The following is a 13,848-nucleotide window of genomic DNA, read 5'->3' as shown; positions in this document are numbered from 1 at the left end:
ATATTCTCACAATAGGAAAATTATTTTTAAAAATTAATATATAAATCTAGTTTATTTATATACACAGGAATCTGTGACATGTATTAAATTTCAGAGTGTACAGGTTGTGATTTAAGTGCAGGAGCTTCTGTAAGACTTTAGTGTGTCCACCTTATTCCTGCAGCTCTGTGAATAATGGACGTGTTGACTGGCGTTAACAAGCTGCAGGTGTCTCCTTCACTTAACAGGGAAATAAATAAACATAACTCAGCTTCAAACAGGAAACAATTACCCAAGTTCTGCTTTAAATAAGGTACAGTGGCAGATTCAGCCACTTTATTATCTCATAATTAACCTGAAAAGTTTTTAAACCGCCGCTTGACTTGAAGAGTTGTGATCCATTTTTGTTCTTTTGTACTAATATGTTTGAATGTGTTAAATTCATAAAGAAGTGGTGCGTTCAGGTTCACTGTGCAAGAAAGCAAATTGTTGTGTTTCATTTTGTTGTCCTCCTGGGTCAAGGAAGGAAGGAAGGAAGGAAGGAAGGAAGGACGGACGGACGAAGGGGAAGATGTGAGGAGAGAAGGAAGGGAAAAAGGTAGGAAAGATAGAAGGAGGGAGGAAACAGATTGGGTCAATTGGATCAAAAGAGGAAGGAAGAAGTAAGGACGAAGGGAAGGAAGGAAGGAAGGGAGAAGAAGGAAGGAAGGAAGGGAGGGAGGGGAAAAGGATTGTGGAAAGAAGGGAAAGATGGCGGGAGGGAACAGATTTGTTCAAGGAAGGAAGAAGGGAAGAAGGAAGGGGAAAGGGAAGGAAAAGAAAGATGGAGGGATAGGGAACAGATTAGGTCAATTGGATCAAAAGAGGAAGGAAGAAGAAGGAAGGACGAAGGGAAGGAAGGAAGGAAGGAAAGGGAGAAAGATTGTGGAAAGAAGGAAGGGAGAAAGGAAGGAAAGAAGGATGGAGAAAGGAGGACAGACCTTAAATTGACCCAGAAGGACAACAGGAGGGTTAAGGTCTGACAGGAAGTTTAATTTATTTATTTCCCACCAAAAAAAAAAAAAAAAAAATCCCCAAATTTCCCCCCAAAAGAGAGACGACCACGATCAGCGGCGACGCCCGTTCTGTTCTGTCCCGCCTCAGTCCCATAAGTCATCTCTTAAATCTGTGGCGTGTGAGCGCGGCGGCTGAGCTCCGACCAGCAGCTTCCTCTTCATGCTGAGCCGGTAGACGATCTGGTAGCCGTCGTCCCAGCCGTACAGCTGCTGCTCCTCGGGGTTGTACTTCAGGCTGGCGTGGGCGCCGTACCGCCGCGGGAAGTAGAGCAGCGGCGCCTCCTCGCTCACCGCCACGCCGTTCACGTCGAACACGCACTGGACCCGCGAGCGGCTGGGCAGCCGGGTGTTGTACACCACGTAGACCGTCCCGCACACCACGAACGCCGCCTCCGCGTTCTCCCGCGGGCAGCGCGTGTCCCAGATCTGCTCGATGTCCAGCGAGACCGGGTCCATCTTCGCCAGGCTGATGTTCGGCTCGTCGTCGCCGGCGGCGTAGAGCAGCCACAGGCCCTCGTCGTCCGCCGCCAGGTCGGCCGCCGTCTCCGGGTTCAGGCTGTACACGGCGGCCGGACTCTCCACGGGAACCATGGCGACGTCCGTGACGGAGGAAGTGAACAGGTCGTATTTAACCACCTGCAGGTCGAGAGTAGGGGTGGGAGAAAAAAATCGATTTACATAAGTAGCCTATAGCAATATTTTTTTTTGACCATTTTTAAAGGGACAACAAGGAGTTTCTGTTTGGTTATAAAAAAGTCTCACATTAATGTGGATGAATCTACGTTACCCACACTTGTTAATGGGTCCATTTTCGATAAATATATCGTTTTGTCTCTATCGTTATTTTGTTATTTTAATCAATGGCGGAAATGCTGGGCGAGCCGACCAGCGTTTCCTTACTTTCGGTTTTGCGGACGCTGCCCGGCGGTATCTGGTCGTCTTCGAACGTCCGACTTTCATTCTTGATGAATGAAAACATTCTTGGCAACACGTCCGTCTTGCGCCGGTCCAAGAATTTCACCGTGCGCACGGAGGCTCATGGTAAATGTAGTATGAAAACACTTTGCTTTCCAAAACTCCTCGTTGTCCCTTTAAATCGATTTTTATTTTTATTTTTTTATATATTTTTTTTTTATATTGTGCAATGTGCATTTGTTCGCCTTTTTTTTTTAACATACATTGAGTTTGAAAAGGGTTTACGTTCACTTTATAATTTGTGTGCAGATAAATGTTAAAATGTAGCAGTTTACCTCAGTCTATATCTCATTTTGTCAGAAAGGTTTCAGAAGCCTGTTTTCTCTATACTCTTTGATTTTTACCTCTTTTATGCAGTCCAGACTTTTGAAAAAGTAAAGGTAAATGCACATATTGGTCCAGTTACCTAATGTAACATTGAATCGTTAGGAATTTAAAAGTTTGCATGTCATTTGTAATTAAAGCAGAAGTAAGTGGTCCGGTCGTTTTCGCTAATGCTGCGTTCCAGGCAGGCTTTTGAAATCGTAAATTACAGCTTCAAGTCACAACTTACGACTTTGTAGCGTTCCAGGCAACCCACTCGTGTTTTTCCGACCTGTTTTACCGGTGAAAGTCACTATAACGGCCACTCGTAACTTCTGACCGGTGAACTCGTACCAGATCGAACTGGTACCACTTCACGGTCGGAAAAATACGAGTTTCCTTGAACGCACCATAACAGTCCTCGTCCCTACGTCGCCACATTCACGGCGTTCCTTGGCTGCACACACAGCCCTGCATGCCGTTCTCTCTCCTCATTGGATAAAAACTGTAGGATACGATAAATGTTTTCTCCTCGGCTCAGAGCAGAGCAGAGTGACTGACAGACCCGTGTTTCAGTCCAAACACTCTATGTAAGTGATTGCTGTCGGAAGATATAACTATTTAAGACTTATATTAACACAAATATATCACTTACTTCTGCTTTAAAAAAAAAAAAAAAAAAAAGATTAAAATAAACTTAAACACTTGGTAAAGATGACAGTTAATTCCCCTGGGGAATATAATTGGTCCGTTATTAATAGATACTTGAAATATTTTGTGTAAATAATGAGCATTGTAATTATTTAGACTATATTTGATTTTACACGTTCATAGTGTTGGGAAATTAATAATAATTGTGATAACCGTAACACCGTGATTATTTCTCTGACAATAATCGTACCAAGTAAATCTATAATGGTGACATCATCCCTACCTGCAGGTCGACGCCCCCCTCCCGCTGGACGTAGTACAGGTAGTCGTTGTACACGGCGCAGCCGGCGCCGCTCCAGCCCGACGGCAGGTGGACCAGTCTGCCGCCGCCGCCGCCCGCCGAGCTGGAGAAGTCCCGCACGGAGCTGAACTGGTGGACGGCGTCTCCGGACGTCCCGTTGAAGACGAAGACCTTGGACGACCTCGGGTCTCGCGTCCACAGGCCCTTGGAGACGCCGACTCGCTTCAGGATCTTCACTGATCTGATGCCAGAGACGATCTCCACACAGTCTGAGAGACAGAGAGAGAGACAGCACAAAGGAGAAGAGGAGGAGGAAGAGGAGGTGATGTTTTTGTGATTATGGAAAAACGATGCATGAGAACGACTGACCGACCATCTGTCCTATTGTTGTTGTGTCCATCACACACAATAGAGCAGCAGAGTGAAGGGGCAACGAGCTGCTGCTGCTGCTGTTTGTGTCGCACAAATCACCGGTTTGGGCAAAACAGACGAGTCAGAGAGGAGCGAGGCAGATTTTAACGAGTTAATGAATCCAGATCCAAACACAAAGTGATTTCAGTTGCAGACACAATCATCTTTAGACCGTCAGTGATTAGATGCTTTTGTTTTTAACATGTAACCAAAAGCTTTTTATTAAAGAGCAGCAGATTTTCTGATGCACTTGTTGATCGTTTGTCAGGAGAGTTTCATTCTGACATACAGGTCGCTTTTTTAAAAAAAATTGAAATCCTCTCCACACACCGACTGCATTGCGTGATGTGTCAATCAAGCTGCCGTCTCTGTCCCTCCCTCTGTTCGTACCGCTCTTCCTGCACTAATCGTCTTCAACGAGTAACAACCATGGAAAAGACAACGCCAGTGATCCAATGCACCACACTGAAGTCTGGTACTGTAGGTGGTGATGTAGCTCTGAGCTGGATGCTGATTGGTTTATTATGATGTCAGGTGTTTTCTTTCACGTGAATGAGCCACGGGAAAAAGCTGGAGGAAAGTTTGGACTTTTGACTTGTGTATTTTCAAAATGTGGCCTGATAGAACCGTTTTTCAGGATCTCCAACCCTACATTTAAAGTTTACATAGGCTATAGGAATAAAATGCATAGGAGCTAATGAAGCCAGCGTTAAAGGGGAATTGCAGTTTTTTACAACCTGGACCTTATTTCTAGCATAAAATCCGATCATTTCCTCACCCAGATAACTTTGGTGTCATTACAAGTCGTTGTGATGAAATGAGCTCCAGCCGAGAGCCGCGTATATCCGTATAATGGAGTCTACAGGGCAGCAGAATGCAGCCTCTAAATAACACATTATCTGCAGAGAAACTCCTTCATTTCACCAATATTTAGTTCTGATAGGCTAGTGCTATTCCCCTCTGAGTCCGGGGTTAGCTGTTATCAACATCCGGGGTCTGTAGGTTGACCTACTGACCTCTGACCTGGATCATTCTGATAATAATCATTCAGCTTCGGCATTCGGGTCCATTTTTATCTCAACCAGCCGGAGCTTTAGTGAGTCCAGGTTGAGGAGAGGAAGCCTGTGGAAGCTGAACTTCATCCAGCTGCTCATTTTGTTCTGACAGGTCGGAAACACGCAGAAACGAACCGTAGCATTAGCGGTAGCAACAAGCCGCACCGCCAGGTCAGAGGTTAGTACAACAGCTAACCCCAGACTCAGAGGGGAATAGCACTAGCATGTCATAAAAGGAGTTTCTCTGCTGATGTGTTATTTGGAGGCTGCATTCTGCTGCCCTGTAGACTCCATTATACGGATATACTCGGCTCTCGGCTGGAGCTAATTTCATCAAAAATGACTTGTAATGACACCAAAGTTATCTGGGTGAGGAAATGATCGGATTTTATGCTAGAAATAAGGTCCAGGTTGTAAAAAACAGTAATTATCCTTTAACAACAGCTTGAGTTGGTTGGATGTTGTCTCCACCTGACTTTTTGCTTCTGACTATTTATTCATACATTTCATTAAAACTCTTCCAACAAAATCGATTTCTTTAACAGATGTTTTCCCAGTAAATGAAGTGTGTAAATGATGTTTCATTTGGCCTTGGAAGAAACGTTTAGTTATTAGTGTATTATTATTTATCTGAGGTTGAACGTGCTGATGACTGCAGCTTATGTCGGAGCAGAAAAACACATTTACATTCGTTCCTTTCACTTTATGTGTTTTTGGATCTGGAAATGCTAAAAAAAAAAACTAAAAAAAAAACTCTGTGAACACCAGGGACGCTGCACGTGGCTCAGGAATGTGGAAACACACGGTTTGGTCCATGTAGGACGCCGCCGAGCGAGGAAACAACCTGATGAGCCCGTCGTTACAAACTGTGTTTTAAATTCAGGTGAAGATCCAAAAAGTTTCCAAAGATACCGATGAGACTGGGCTGAAGTTTGAGGTTTTTGAAGTATTTTCATTGAATGTAGAGATGCATCAGTGAAATCAAAGTGAGCCCTGATAACACAGAGTAGAGTTAAACCTTTGAATTTGCTGTTTTGATCTTTTTTTTGTGGCTCAAAATCCATTTGTAGGGAAATAAAGAGTGAATTCTGTTATGCAAATGAACCAAATCCGTTCATATTTGGTTATAATTCTGAAAAGAAATGACAAGATTATTACAAAAAATATTTCACAGGTGCGAAATTGATGTAACAACTGAACTAATTTCATTGAGATTCCTCTCCATCAGAAAGTTTTCCTTCCGTCTATTTGTGGCTGAAACCGTTCAGAAAACTTGGAGCAGCCTGCAGCGGCCAATATCAGACTCTACAAATTACGGCAAATTCAAACCAGTCGGGGGGAAATTGGACACACAGACTCATAATGAGAGGGAGAACGAGTGCAGCACCGACAGCAACGAGGACGTTTTCAGTAAAGACTAATGTTGCTTTTTCATTAAAGCCTTTTTTCCCCCCTTCTCCTCATGTGTCCCCAAGCGTTTCTTTTCTTTCTTTTTTTTAATATATATATTTTAGCATCCTGTCTCACAATGCAGCAGAGGTTGGTTTTGGGTCAGTTCACAGACCTTCACAATGGGTCGCTGTGTGCAGAGCGCGCACTCCTGAGAACATGAGCTGCAGCGTTAACGCCGGTGACCTCAGGCCGTGTTTCCTGTCCCCTCCTCTCTCTCTGTGGACACACGGCTGCAGATCTGACACGCAGGAGCCAAAGCAGAAGCCTCCGTTTGTGCTGCATCATCCTGTTTTATAACTCAGGAGCCTTGAGTGTGAGAAATCCTGCTTTAATTAACGCAAAGTATGACTTGTATTATGATTTCAAACAGGGGTTTTAAGATATTACCACATAATTCTTGCTACTGATTGTCTTATTAAGTCAACACATCAAGTTTCTCCTCATTCGAGTTTGTATGAAAGGTAAACAAAGGAATTTAACGATCTGTCATCAGTGGGTTTATATTTTTAAAACCACTTAGGCGCAAAAATATAGTTGTGTTGCTCAATGCACCACATGCATTTAAAACCTAAAGCCGACATAAAGTCTGTTTGTGTTTCGTGGAATTAAAAATCTGATTTCACAACTTTCCACATCGGGCTTCAGGGGCGTCATAAATCCTCCTGTATTACCTGAGTAAATGAGTCAGTGCTGCTGCAGCTGCTGCTGTATTTCATCACTGTTTTGCAGCAGCAGCAGCAGCAGCTCAACGCAGCTCTGGATGGTGGAGATTATTATAAAAAGACAAAATGCCAGGCTCAGACGACGGCACGGCACCAACAGGGGGCTGGAGCTCTGCTCTGCTCTGCTTAGAGATGAATGAATTAGTTGCATCGAGCCACAATTTCTCCTGGAAAACATGAGAGCACCTCCCTTCAGCGACTTGTAACGCTGTGTTTGTTTCCCATTTTCCAGTGGAAGGCTGTTTTTTCTTTTTTCCAAAGCAGAAACTCAGCAAAGGGAGTGGAGTTATTGCCTGGTGTAATCCTAACTGTAACTCCAGAACATATAAATGTATAAATGTGTGTGTGTGTTATACATCGTACAGCCTTCGACTGAGCCAAGACTGCGTCATGAATGAAAAATGAGAGATCAAACGCAGCGATCCTGCAGAGGAAAGGAACGTCAGACCGGAGTGCGTTTGTGTTTCCTTGTTGCTCACCAGAGACTCTGGAGCGAAACTCCTCCCAGTCGCCTTCCTCCTCCTCCTCTTCCTCCCCTCGGCTCTCCTGCAGCCCCCACTCCCCCTGCTCCACCACCTTGTCGGCCTTATTGGCACAGGCCCGCGGCGAGGTCTGGGCTTCCACGTAGTCCATCTCCCGCTCCACCCGGTCCACTCGGACGCCGGCGCCCTCCAGGTCTTTGATCATCACGCTGTGCTCGCTCCTCAGCCCGGCCACGGTCTCAGCAGTCAGCTTTTTGAAGTCCTGCAGCTCTGTGTGGTACTGATGGGTCTGATCGTGCCAGAACTGCATGCGGTCCTACGAGACATGGGAAGACAGAAAAAAAACAAAACAAGGGCTGTAGTAATGGTGTGTTGGATGAGATGAAGTGAGGTTTTCAGAAAAAGCACAATGTTTATTTGACCCCCCCCAGAGGATGAATCCTTGTGTGATCCCTTACTGTATGTCCTAACATAATATTAAATACATATTCATGAGATTTGGTAGAAATATTTACGTTCTCTTCACATGTAGGAAAGAATTTGGCAACCCCAATACCTATCCTGAGATGACGATATAATATACTGCAAGATATTGGGATACTGTGAGAAAGGCGATACGTTGCATTTTCATTTTATTTTACATTTTATCGCCTGTTTTTTAAAGAAATAAACTCTCATACACACAATGTTGTGCATGAACAAACAAATACAGTTTATTTTACTGTATGTTTTGGTACTTCACAGTTCCTGTAACATCATATTTCATATTAAATAATTAATTTGTGCAATCTAAAGAGAGGAATCAACATCAGGCTCAAAAATACAACACAACAACCAACCACTGTCACTATGTAAACTACTGATAAAACACTTTAAAGAATCCATACAGTATTACGTGATAAAATATCGCGAGACTATAGTGTATGTGTATTACCCGCGGTAAATTATCGCGAGATCCCCCTCCCGCTCTGAAAATGACGTTAACGTTGGTGTTGTTGTGGTCCTGTTTGACGTTAGCCGACCTAGCTCCGCTGGCTAACATCAACTTTACGTCCAGACGGAGTTTTTTAAAAGGAGGACGAGTTGAAGAGCAAATGGATTTCATTGGTTTGGAGCCGTCGATAGATGTTGAAGCTCCGCGGGGTGTAACTTACGTGGATATTTCCGACGTTACAGGACAGTCCAGACAAAACAGCTGATTAATCCACATTGTTGCTGCCGGTGGAAGAGAAAAGAGGAGGCTCCGAGCAGCTGCAGCCGCCAGGTGAGGAGAAGCGGGGCTCGGCACAAGAACAGGTAGGCTGAAGTTCATTTACTGAATCCTCTTTATCGGGAAGAAAAGCAAATAATCCCAGCGGTGAAGCTTGATGGTGGTGGCGCGCGGGCTGCCCGTTAGCCCCGGGCAACGGCTAACTTGCTACTAATCCTAATAAACTGGGTGATGATGATGGTTGAACTTTTCTTTATAATTTAAGTTTATCCGCTTTCCCTCAGTTGCAACCACACAGTCTTTTAAAAAACAAACAAAAAAAAAACTGCCTTTTGTTTGTTTTTTCTACATTTTCCGTTCGGCCGTTTTTCTGTTTAATATGTCGCTTGTTTTGTCGCCGTGAGTACCCGGATGATGCCGCAAAATGACCCCGCCCACAAAATATTTAACAAAATATGATTGGTTAAGACACCTGTCAGAATTCATATGCTGCGTTCAAGACAACTCGGAACCCAGATTTTTCTGACCTTCTACTTGAAATCGATCGCCACCTCATATCATACCCATATCATGTTTGTCGGAGCTCCTCGGGAAAAGTCGGAGAAAAAAAATCTACCACAACCTCTCAGAGAATCAGTCGTCTGACATCACACAACAAGAACCACGCCGTCAATGGTAAAACATATTAAGTTTTTGGCTGTGGCGTCTCACCTTAAATGCCAAAATACATAAAAACTTTATGAAATATACAATATTTACTTACGGTTAGGGACCGTTCGTTATTTATGGAATGGGCCACCGGAGGAAAATGGGGGGGGGTCATGTCATAATATTCTTTGTTGAGGGGTGGGTCCACAAAAAAAAAAAGGTCAGTGAGGGGGGGTCATTCAACATTTTGTCTGGAGGACACTGCAATGCCCGCAGAAAACAAAAACAAAACAAAAACGGGACATTTCAAAGCTGCGAGCACTGATGACAATGAGAGTAACGGCCCCCGAATCACAACGTTATTTTATGTTGCCCTGATCTGCCCCGAGTTGGTTTCGAACCCGGATCTACCGCACCGCAGGCGACGATGCTAACCGCTTCGCCAAAAACTCAATAAGGGCTCTGCCCGCGGCTTAGCACGTCTTTTATTGATGAGTGAGTTTAACTTCAGTACCGTACAGAGGCTACGCTGCCTGCCTGCCTCATTGCGTAACTCTACATAGTCTGAGCAGCACGTACGTTCACCTTGCTTTTGTGAATTGTAAACAAACAGACGCCCCCCTCGGTTTTAGCTTCCAGCAGTTTAGCGGCTAATTCAACTGCAGTGATGGATAACTGTACCGGAGAGGCTCAACAACTTCATGAGCTTCATTTGAGGAATAAACGGCAGCTTTACCTGACGGGAGACCGACGCCTGAGCTACGGTAGCTAACAGTTAGCTGGTTTTATCTACTTCTCTCTCTCTTTCCCTCTCTTTCTTACACACACACGCACACACACACACACACACACACACACACACACACACACACACACACACACACACACACACACACACACACACACACACACAGTTGTCTGTCATATCTGTCGTAAACCTTGTAATAATACGTTGTTGTTGAGTACGGTTCACATTATTGTTGCTTCGGTTTGAGTGTGGATTAATTGTTAATGGTTTGTTGTGTAATGTGAGCTGGTCCAAAATCGCGATTCTGTTATTGATGAGTTGGGTTTTAATAACAGCTGATAAATGGCATGGATTGATGAGAAGGTGTTGCACACATGGTTGTCAAAATGAAATAATGTAGTGTCACGCGCTACGTGATGCGATGTCACGTGTCGATGGCTGGGGGGGGGGTCATGTATCTTTTGATAAGGCTTAATGCAGGGTCATGTTAAAATTTACTGACTCCGACAGGGGGGTCATGTAAAAAAAAAAAAAAGTCCTGTGAATCCCTCCGGTGGCACTGATGATAAATAACGAACAGTCCCTTACAGATTAATTTACTGATGTTGTGGAACACAGTAAATTCATGTTGTTATTTGTCTTTGATTTTAAATGATCTGTTTCATTGTTTTAAAAAGTTTGGAAGAGGTTCATAGTGGGACCTGACGGTGTATCGTCTTGAAATTTCACATACTTCACACACTTCACTTTCACTTTCGTCAACTTTCCAAATGTAGCTTTAAATTCTGCAGTAGGACTATAGCTTTTTCTTTTTGGAGGCATTTTATCTGTGTTCTCTGTCTTTATGGTTTAGTCCATAGACTGTAAAAAGAATGGACGTAGCGTCCGTGACGTCACCCATTGGTTTGGGGGAGTCTGTTTTGAGGGGCCGCCCACTGGCCTCGTAGCAGCGGTCTCCGTACCTGTCACTCAACGGTTCTGCGCCCTAATTGGCCAGAACTTTAAACCTAATAATAGTAAAACGGTAGAGTTTTAAAAAAAATTCACCCCCCTCAGAGTGTGTGCGGGGGTAGAAACTATCGGTTGAGACCAAAAAAATAAAATGTACCAGGCTGTAAATATGTTTTTTTAAGCTGTAAAATCGGCTATTTTAACATGGGGCTCAATTGGAGTTGCTCCCTTCTGGAGCCAGCCCCCAGCGACAGCCGAGGGGATTGCAGTTTTTTGAATGCGGAAGTGAGCTTCACTTCTCAGACCGACAACTGCCCCCTTGGTTTAGTCGTGTAATTTTTTCGGTGGTGCACTTGCAGCGTTCTGTTGTCACGATTGTGTATGGTGCTCTCTTGTGGTCATAGATGACATGACATGGAGTACCGTATATTTTTTATATAGAAGTCGCTTCGAAATATAGGTTGCATAACCAGCCAAACTACAAAAAAAAGCGCAATTTATAGTCCGGAAATTACGGTATATGTAATATAATAGTTATATTTTGTTATGATTATGAACATTAGATATTTACACAGCTAACAGTCATATTTAGCATTACAAGAATGAGATACCACGGGCGTTTGCAAACGTCAAATCTTGGGAGAGGGTGTGCTGTTGAGACAGAGACAGGTCTGGAACAAAGTTTATTTTCTCCTGATTTGTCCATTTTTGATGTTGAGATGTGTCTTGTGAAAAATGAGTCCAATATTTACTTTAGTGACTCTGGAGCGAAAGAATCGACCATAATCTGAGTTCACATTCACTTCTCCCATTGAAGGGTTAGAACAATGTAAAAAAAAAAAAACAAACTAAAATATTTTAGGAACACAAACATTATTTTAGTATTGTTTCAACTCTAAACGGTTTAATTGAATAGTTTTTTCCTTTTTTTTCACATTGAATGAACGCTGCATGTGCCACTATGTGTTTGCATCGTCAATAACGAGGCTGTCAGCAGGCTAACCTTAGCATTCATCACCTCTGCTCTGCCCGTCTGGGCCTCACTCAGCTGCAGCTTCCTGTTTCCTAACATAATACATTTCAGATGGTAAAAACGTGTCTGTTTCAATCAAGGTGTTATCACCACCTCGGCCGAATAGAAAACAGCCCAGTGTTTTTCACAGTGATCGGCACTGCAGTCGGAGTGACGGGTGGATTATTTAGAGAGAGATGTAATAACTGACACCTCCTCCTCCTCCTCTTCCTCCTCCTCCACTGCCTCACTTTCATTTTCTCTCCCTCCTGCTCGCTGTGGGCCTGTGGTCAAATGGAAATGAAAAAGTTCAATGAAAAACTTGCAGATGACTCAAACCGAAGCAGGAGCTGAGCTGAGCTGAGTTCGTATATATATTGAGACTGGAGAGAAGCTGCAGCGGGATTTAGCTGTAAATAGATGATTCATTTCATGCGGATAACAGTTTTAAGTTTTTTGCATCACAGACGCACAGCTGATGGAAGAAAAAAAAAAAAAAAGAAAACTCTGAAAACTGCTTCACTGAAATCACTCCCTGGGGAAAATCAAACATGTAATCCTCTTTCATATCACACTCACCGACCTCACCAGCAGCAGCAGGAAACACAGAAACATCTTCCCTCGTGCAAAACTACAAGCTCCATGTTTTTCATGACACGCTGCCTGCTTCATAACATTCTTTAAAAAACATAATCGTAACGGGTAAAAGTAATTTCACTTCCTCCCGTGAGGCTCTTTGTTGTAATACAGATTCACTCCACCATCACAGAGCTCAGCTTTCTGTGAGCGCTGTCTGTACAGTCTGTCTGTCTCTGTGTGTTTGAAGACATAGGTCGCCCTCAAACTCATTACCGGTGTGTGTGTATGTGTGTGTGTGTGTGTGTTGTTGTCGTCTTAAATGCTGCAGAAGCTGTAATGTCGTCGAACAGATGTTGCATGAGAAGGAAAAAGCCTGCATGCATCAACTGATGCTCTGCCAGAGGCCCCTGCAAAGTTGATGAGCTGGGCAGAGATTGCATTAATTGGCCCGTGTTAGTTATGACATTAAAATCTCATAAAAAGACAAGAGGAGGCGGACGACGTGAAGAGGAGCTCAAGTCAAAAACATCATCAGCTGGTACTGCTGCTAATTTCTTTAATGACTGAACTTCTAAAAGATAAAGGAAAAACAGTATATTGATCAATTATCAAGTCGGATTCTTACCTCGATAGCCAACAACCTGTTCTCCAGATAATCCATCAGCCCCTGGTAGTAATACTGAGCTGCTGTGAAAGTCCAGGCCGTGGAAACCAGGAGGAAAAACACCGGCTTCATCCTGAAACCTGTGTTTTTAAACAGGACTGATGAGTTTCTTTGTTTCTCTGTCTGCAGGACTCTTCAGTTGCTGTTGTTTTTTTGTTTGTTTGTTTGTGTCGTCGTCCTCGGTGCGTTCGCCCTGCAGATCTCTGTCCTGAGGGTTTCCACACAGTGTCTTAATATAAAGAGGTTTATGGAGCTGCTGCAGCTGCATGTGCACAGAGGTGAATAAGGGATAGAGAGAGAGAGAGAGAGTAAGAGGCCGCTCTGAGAGTTTCCAATTCTTTGACCGCTCTCACTTTGCTGGAATGTTTTCACAAACTCTCAGGGAGGAGCCTTGTGCCTCCTCTTACCCCACGCTGTCCAAAACTAGAAAAAAAAATGAAATGAAGTGCTGGACGCCGCGCTGTGTGTGTGCATGTGTGTTTGTTGCACTTTTTGTACACACCGTTTTAGCATTTCCAGTTTTAAGGCAGATGAAATAAAACTATAAATCAGTTTATATACCAGTGTTACAGCATACGCAAGTCGTGCACCAGTGCAATATGGGATAATAATAATAATAAAAATAGGATAACATAGTTAAAAGTTATTTA

General features: G+C 43.6%; 1 protein-coding gene across 1 annotated transcript; it reads right to left on the bottom strand.

The window, feature by feature from the left end:
* Positions 1 to 1,118: 1,118 nt before the first annotated feature.
* Positions 1,119 to 13,592, bottom strand: olfml3a (olfactomedin-like 3a). The gene is made up of 4 exons (XM_085783241.1): positions 13,160 to 13,592; positions 7,384 to 7,702; positions 3,247 to 3,533; positions 1,119 to 1,670 (listed from the first exon to the last, which is right to left on the bottom strand). Exons 1-4 carry the CDS (start codon positions 13,268 to 13,270, stop codon positions 1,119 to 1,121), a joined length of 1,269 nt encoding a protein of 422 aa, XP_085639367.1. The 5' UTR covers positions 13,271 to 13,592.
* Between the last annotated feature and the right edge of the window lie 256 nt (positions 13,593 to 13,848).

The sequence above is a fragment of the Trachurus japonicus genome, chromosome 7, assembly GCF_045865225.1.
Source record: "Trachurus japonicus isolate A0001 chromosome 7, Traja_1.0".
Taxonomy (NCBI): domain Eukaryota; kingdom Metazoa; phylum Chordata; class Actinopteri; order Carangiformes; family Carangidae; genus Trachurus; species Trachurus japonicus.
Note: the sequence above shows the minus strand (reverse complement) of the source record. Positions and strands in the feature narration are given on the sequence as shown.

Coding starts and splice junctions, on each gene's coding strand:
- olfml3a (XM_085783241.1), bottom strand. CDS start 13,270: ATGAAGCCGGTGTTTTTCCTCCTGGTTTCCACGGCCTGGACTTTCACA. Junction 7,703..13,159: donor ACAGGTTGTTGGCTATCGAG/GTAAGAATCCGA, acceptor CATGTCTCGTAG/GACCGCATGCAGTTCTGGCA. Junction 3,534..7,383: donor GTTTCGCTCCAGAGTCTCTG/GTGAGCAACAAG, acceptor TCTGTCTCTCAG/ACTGTGTGGAGATCGTCTCT.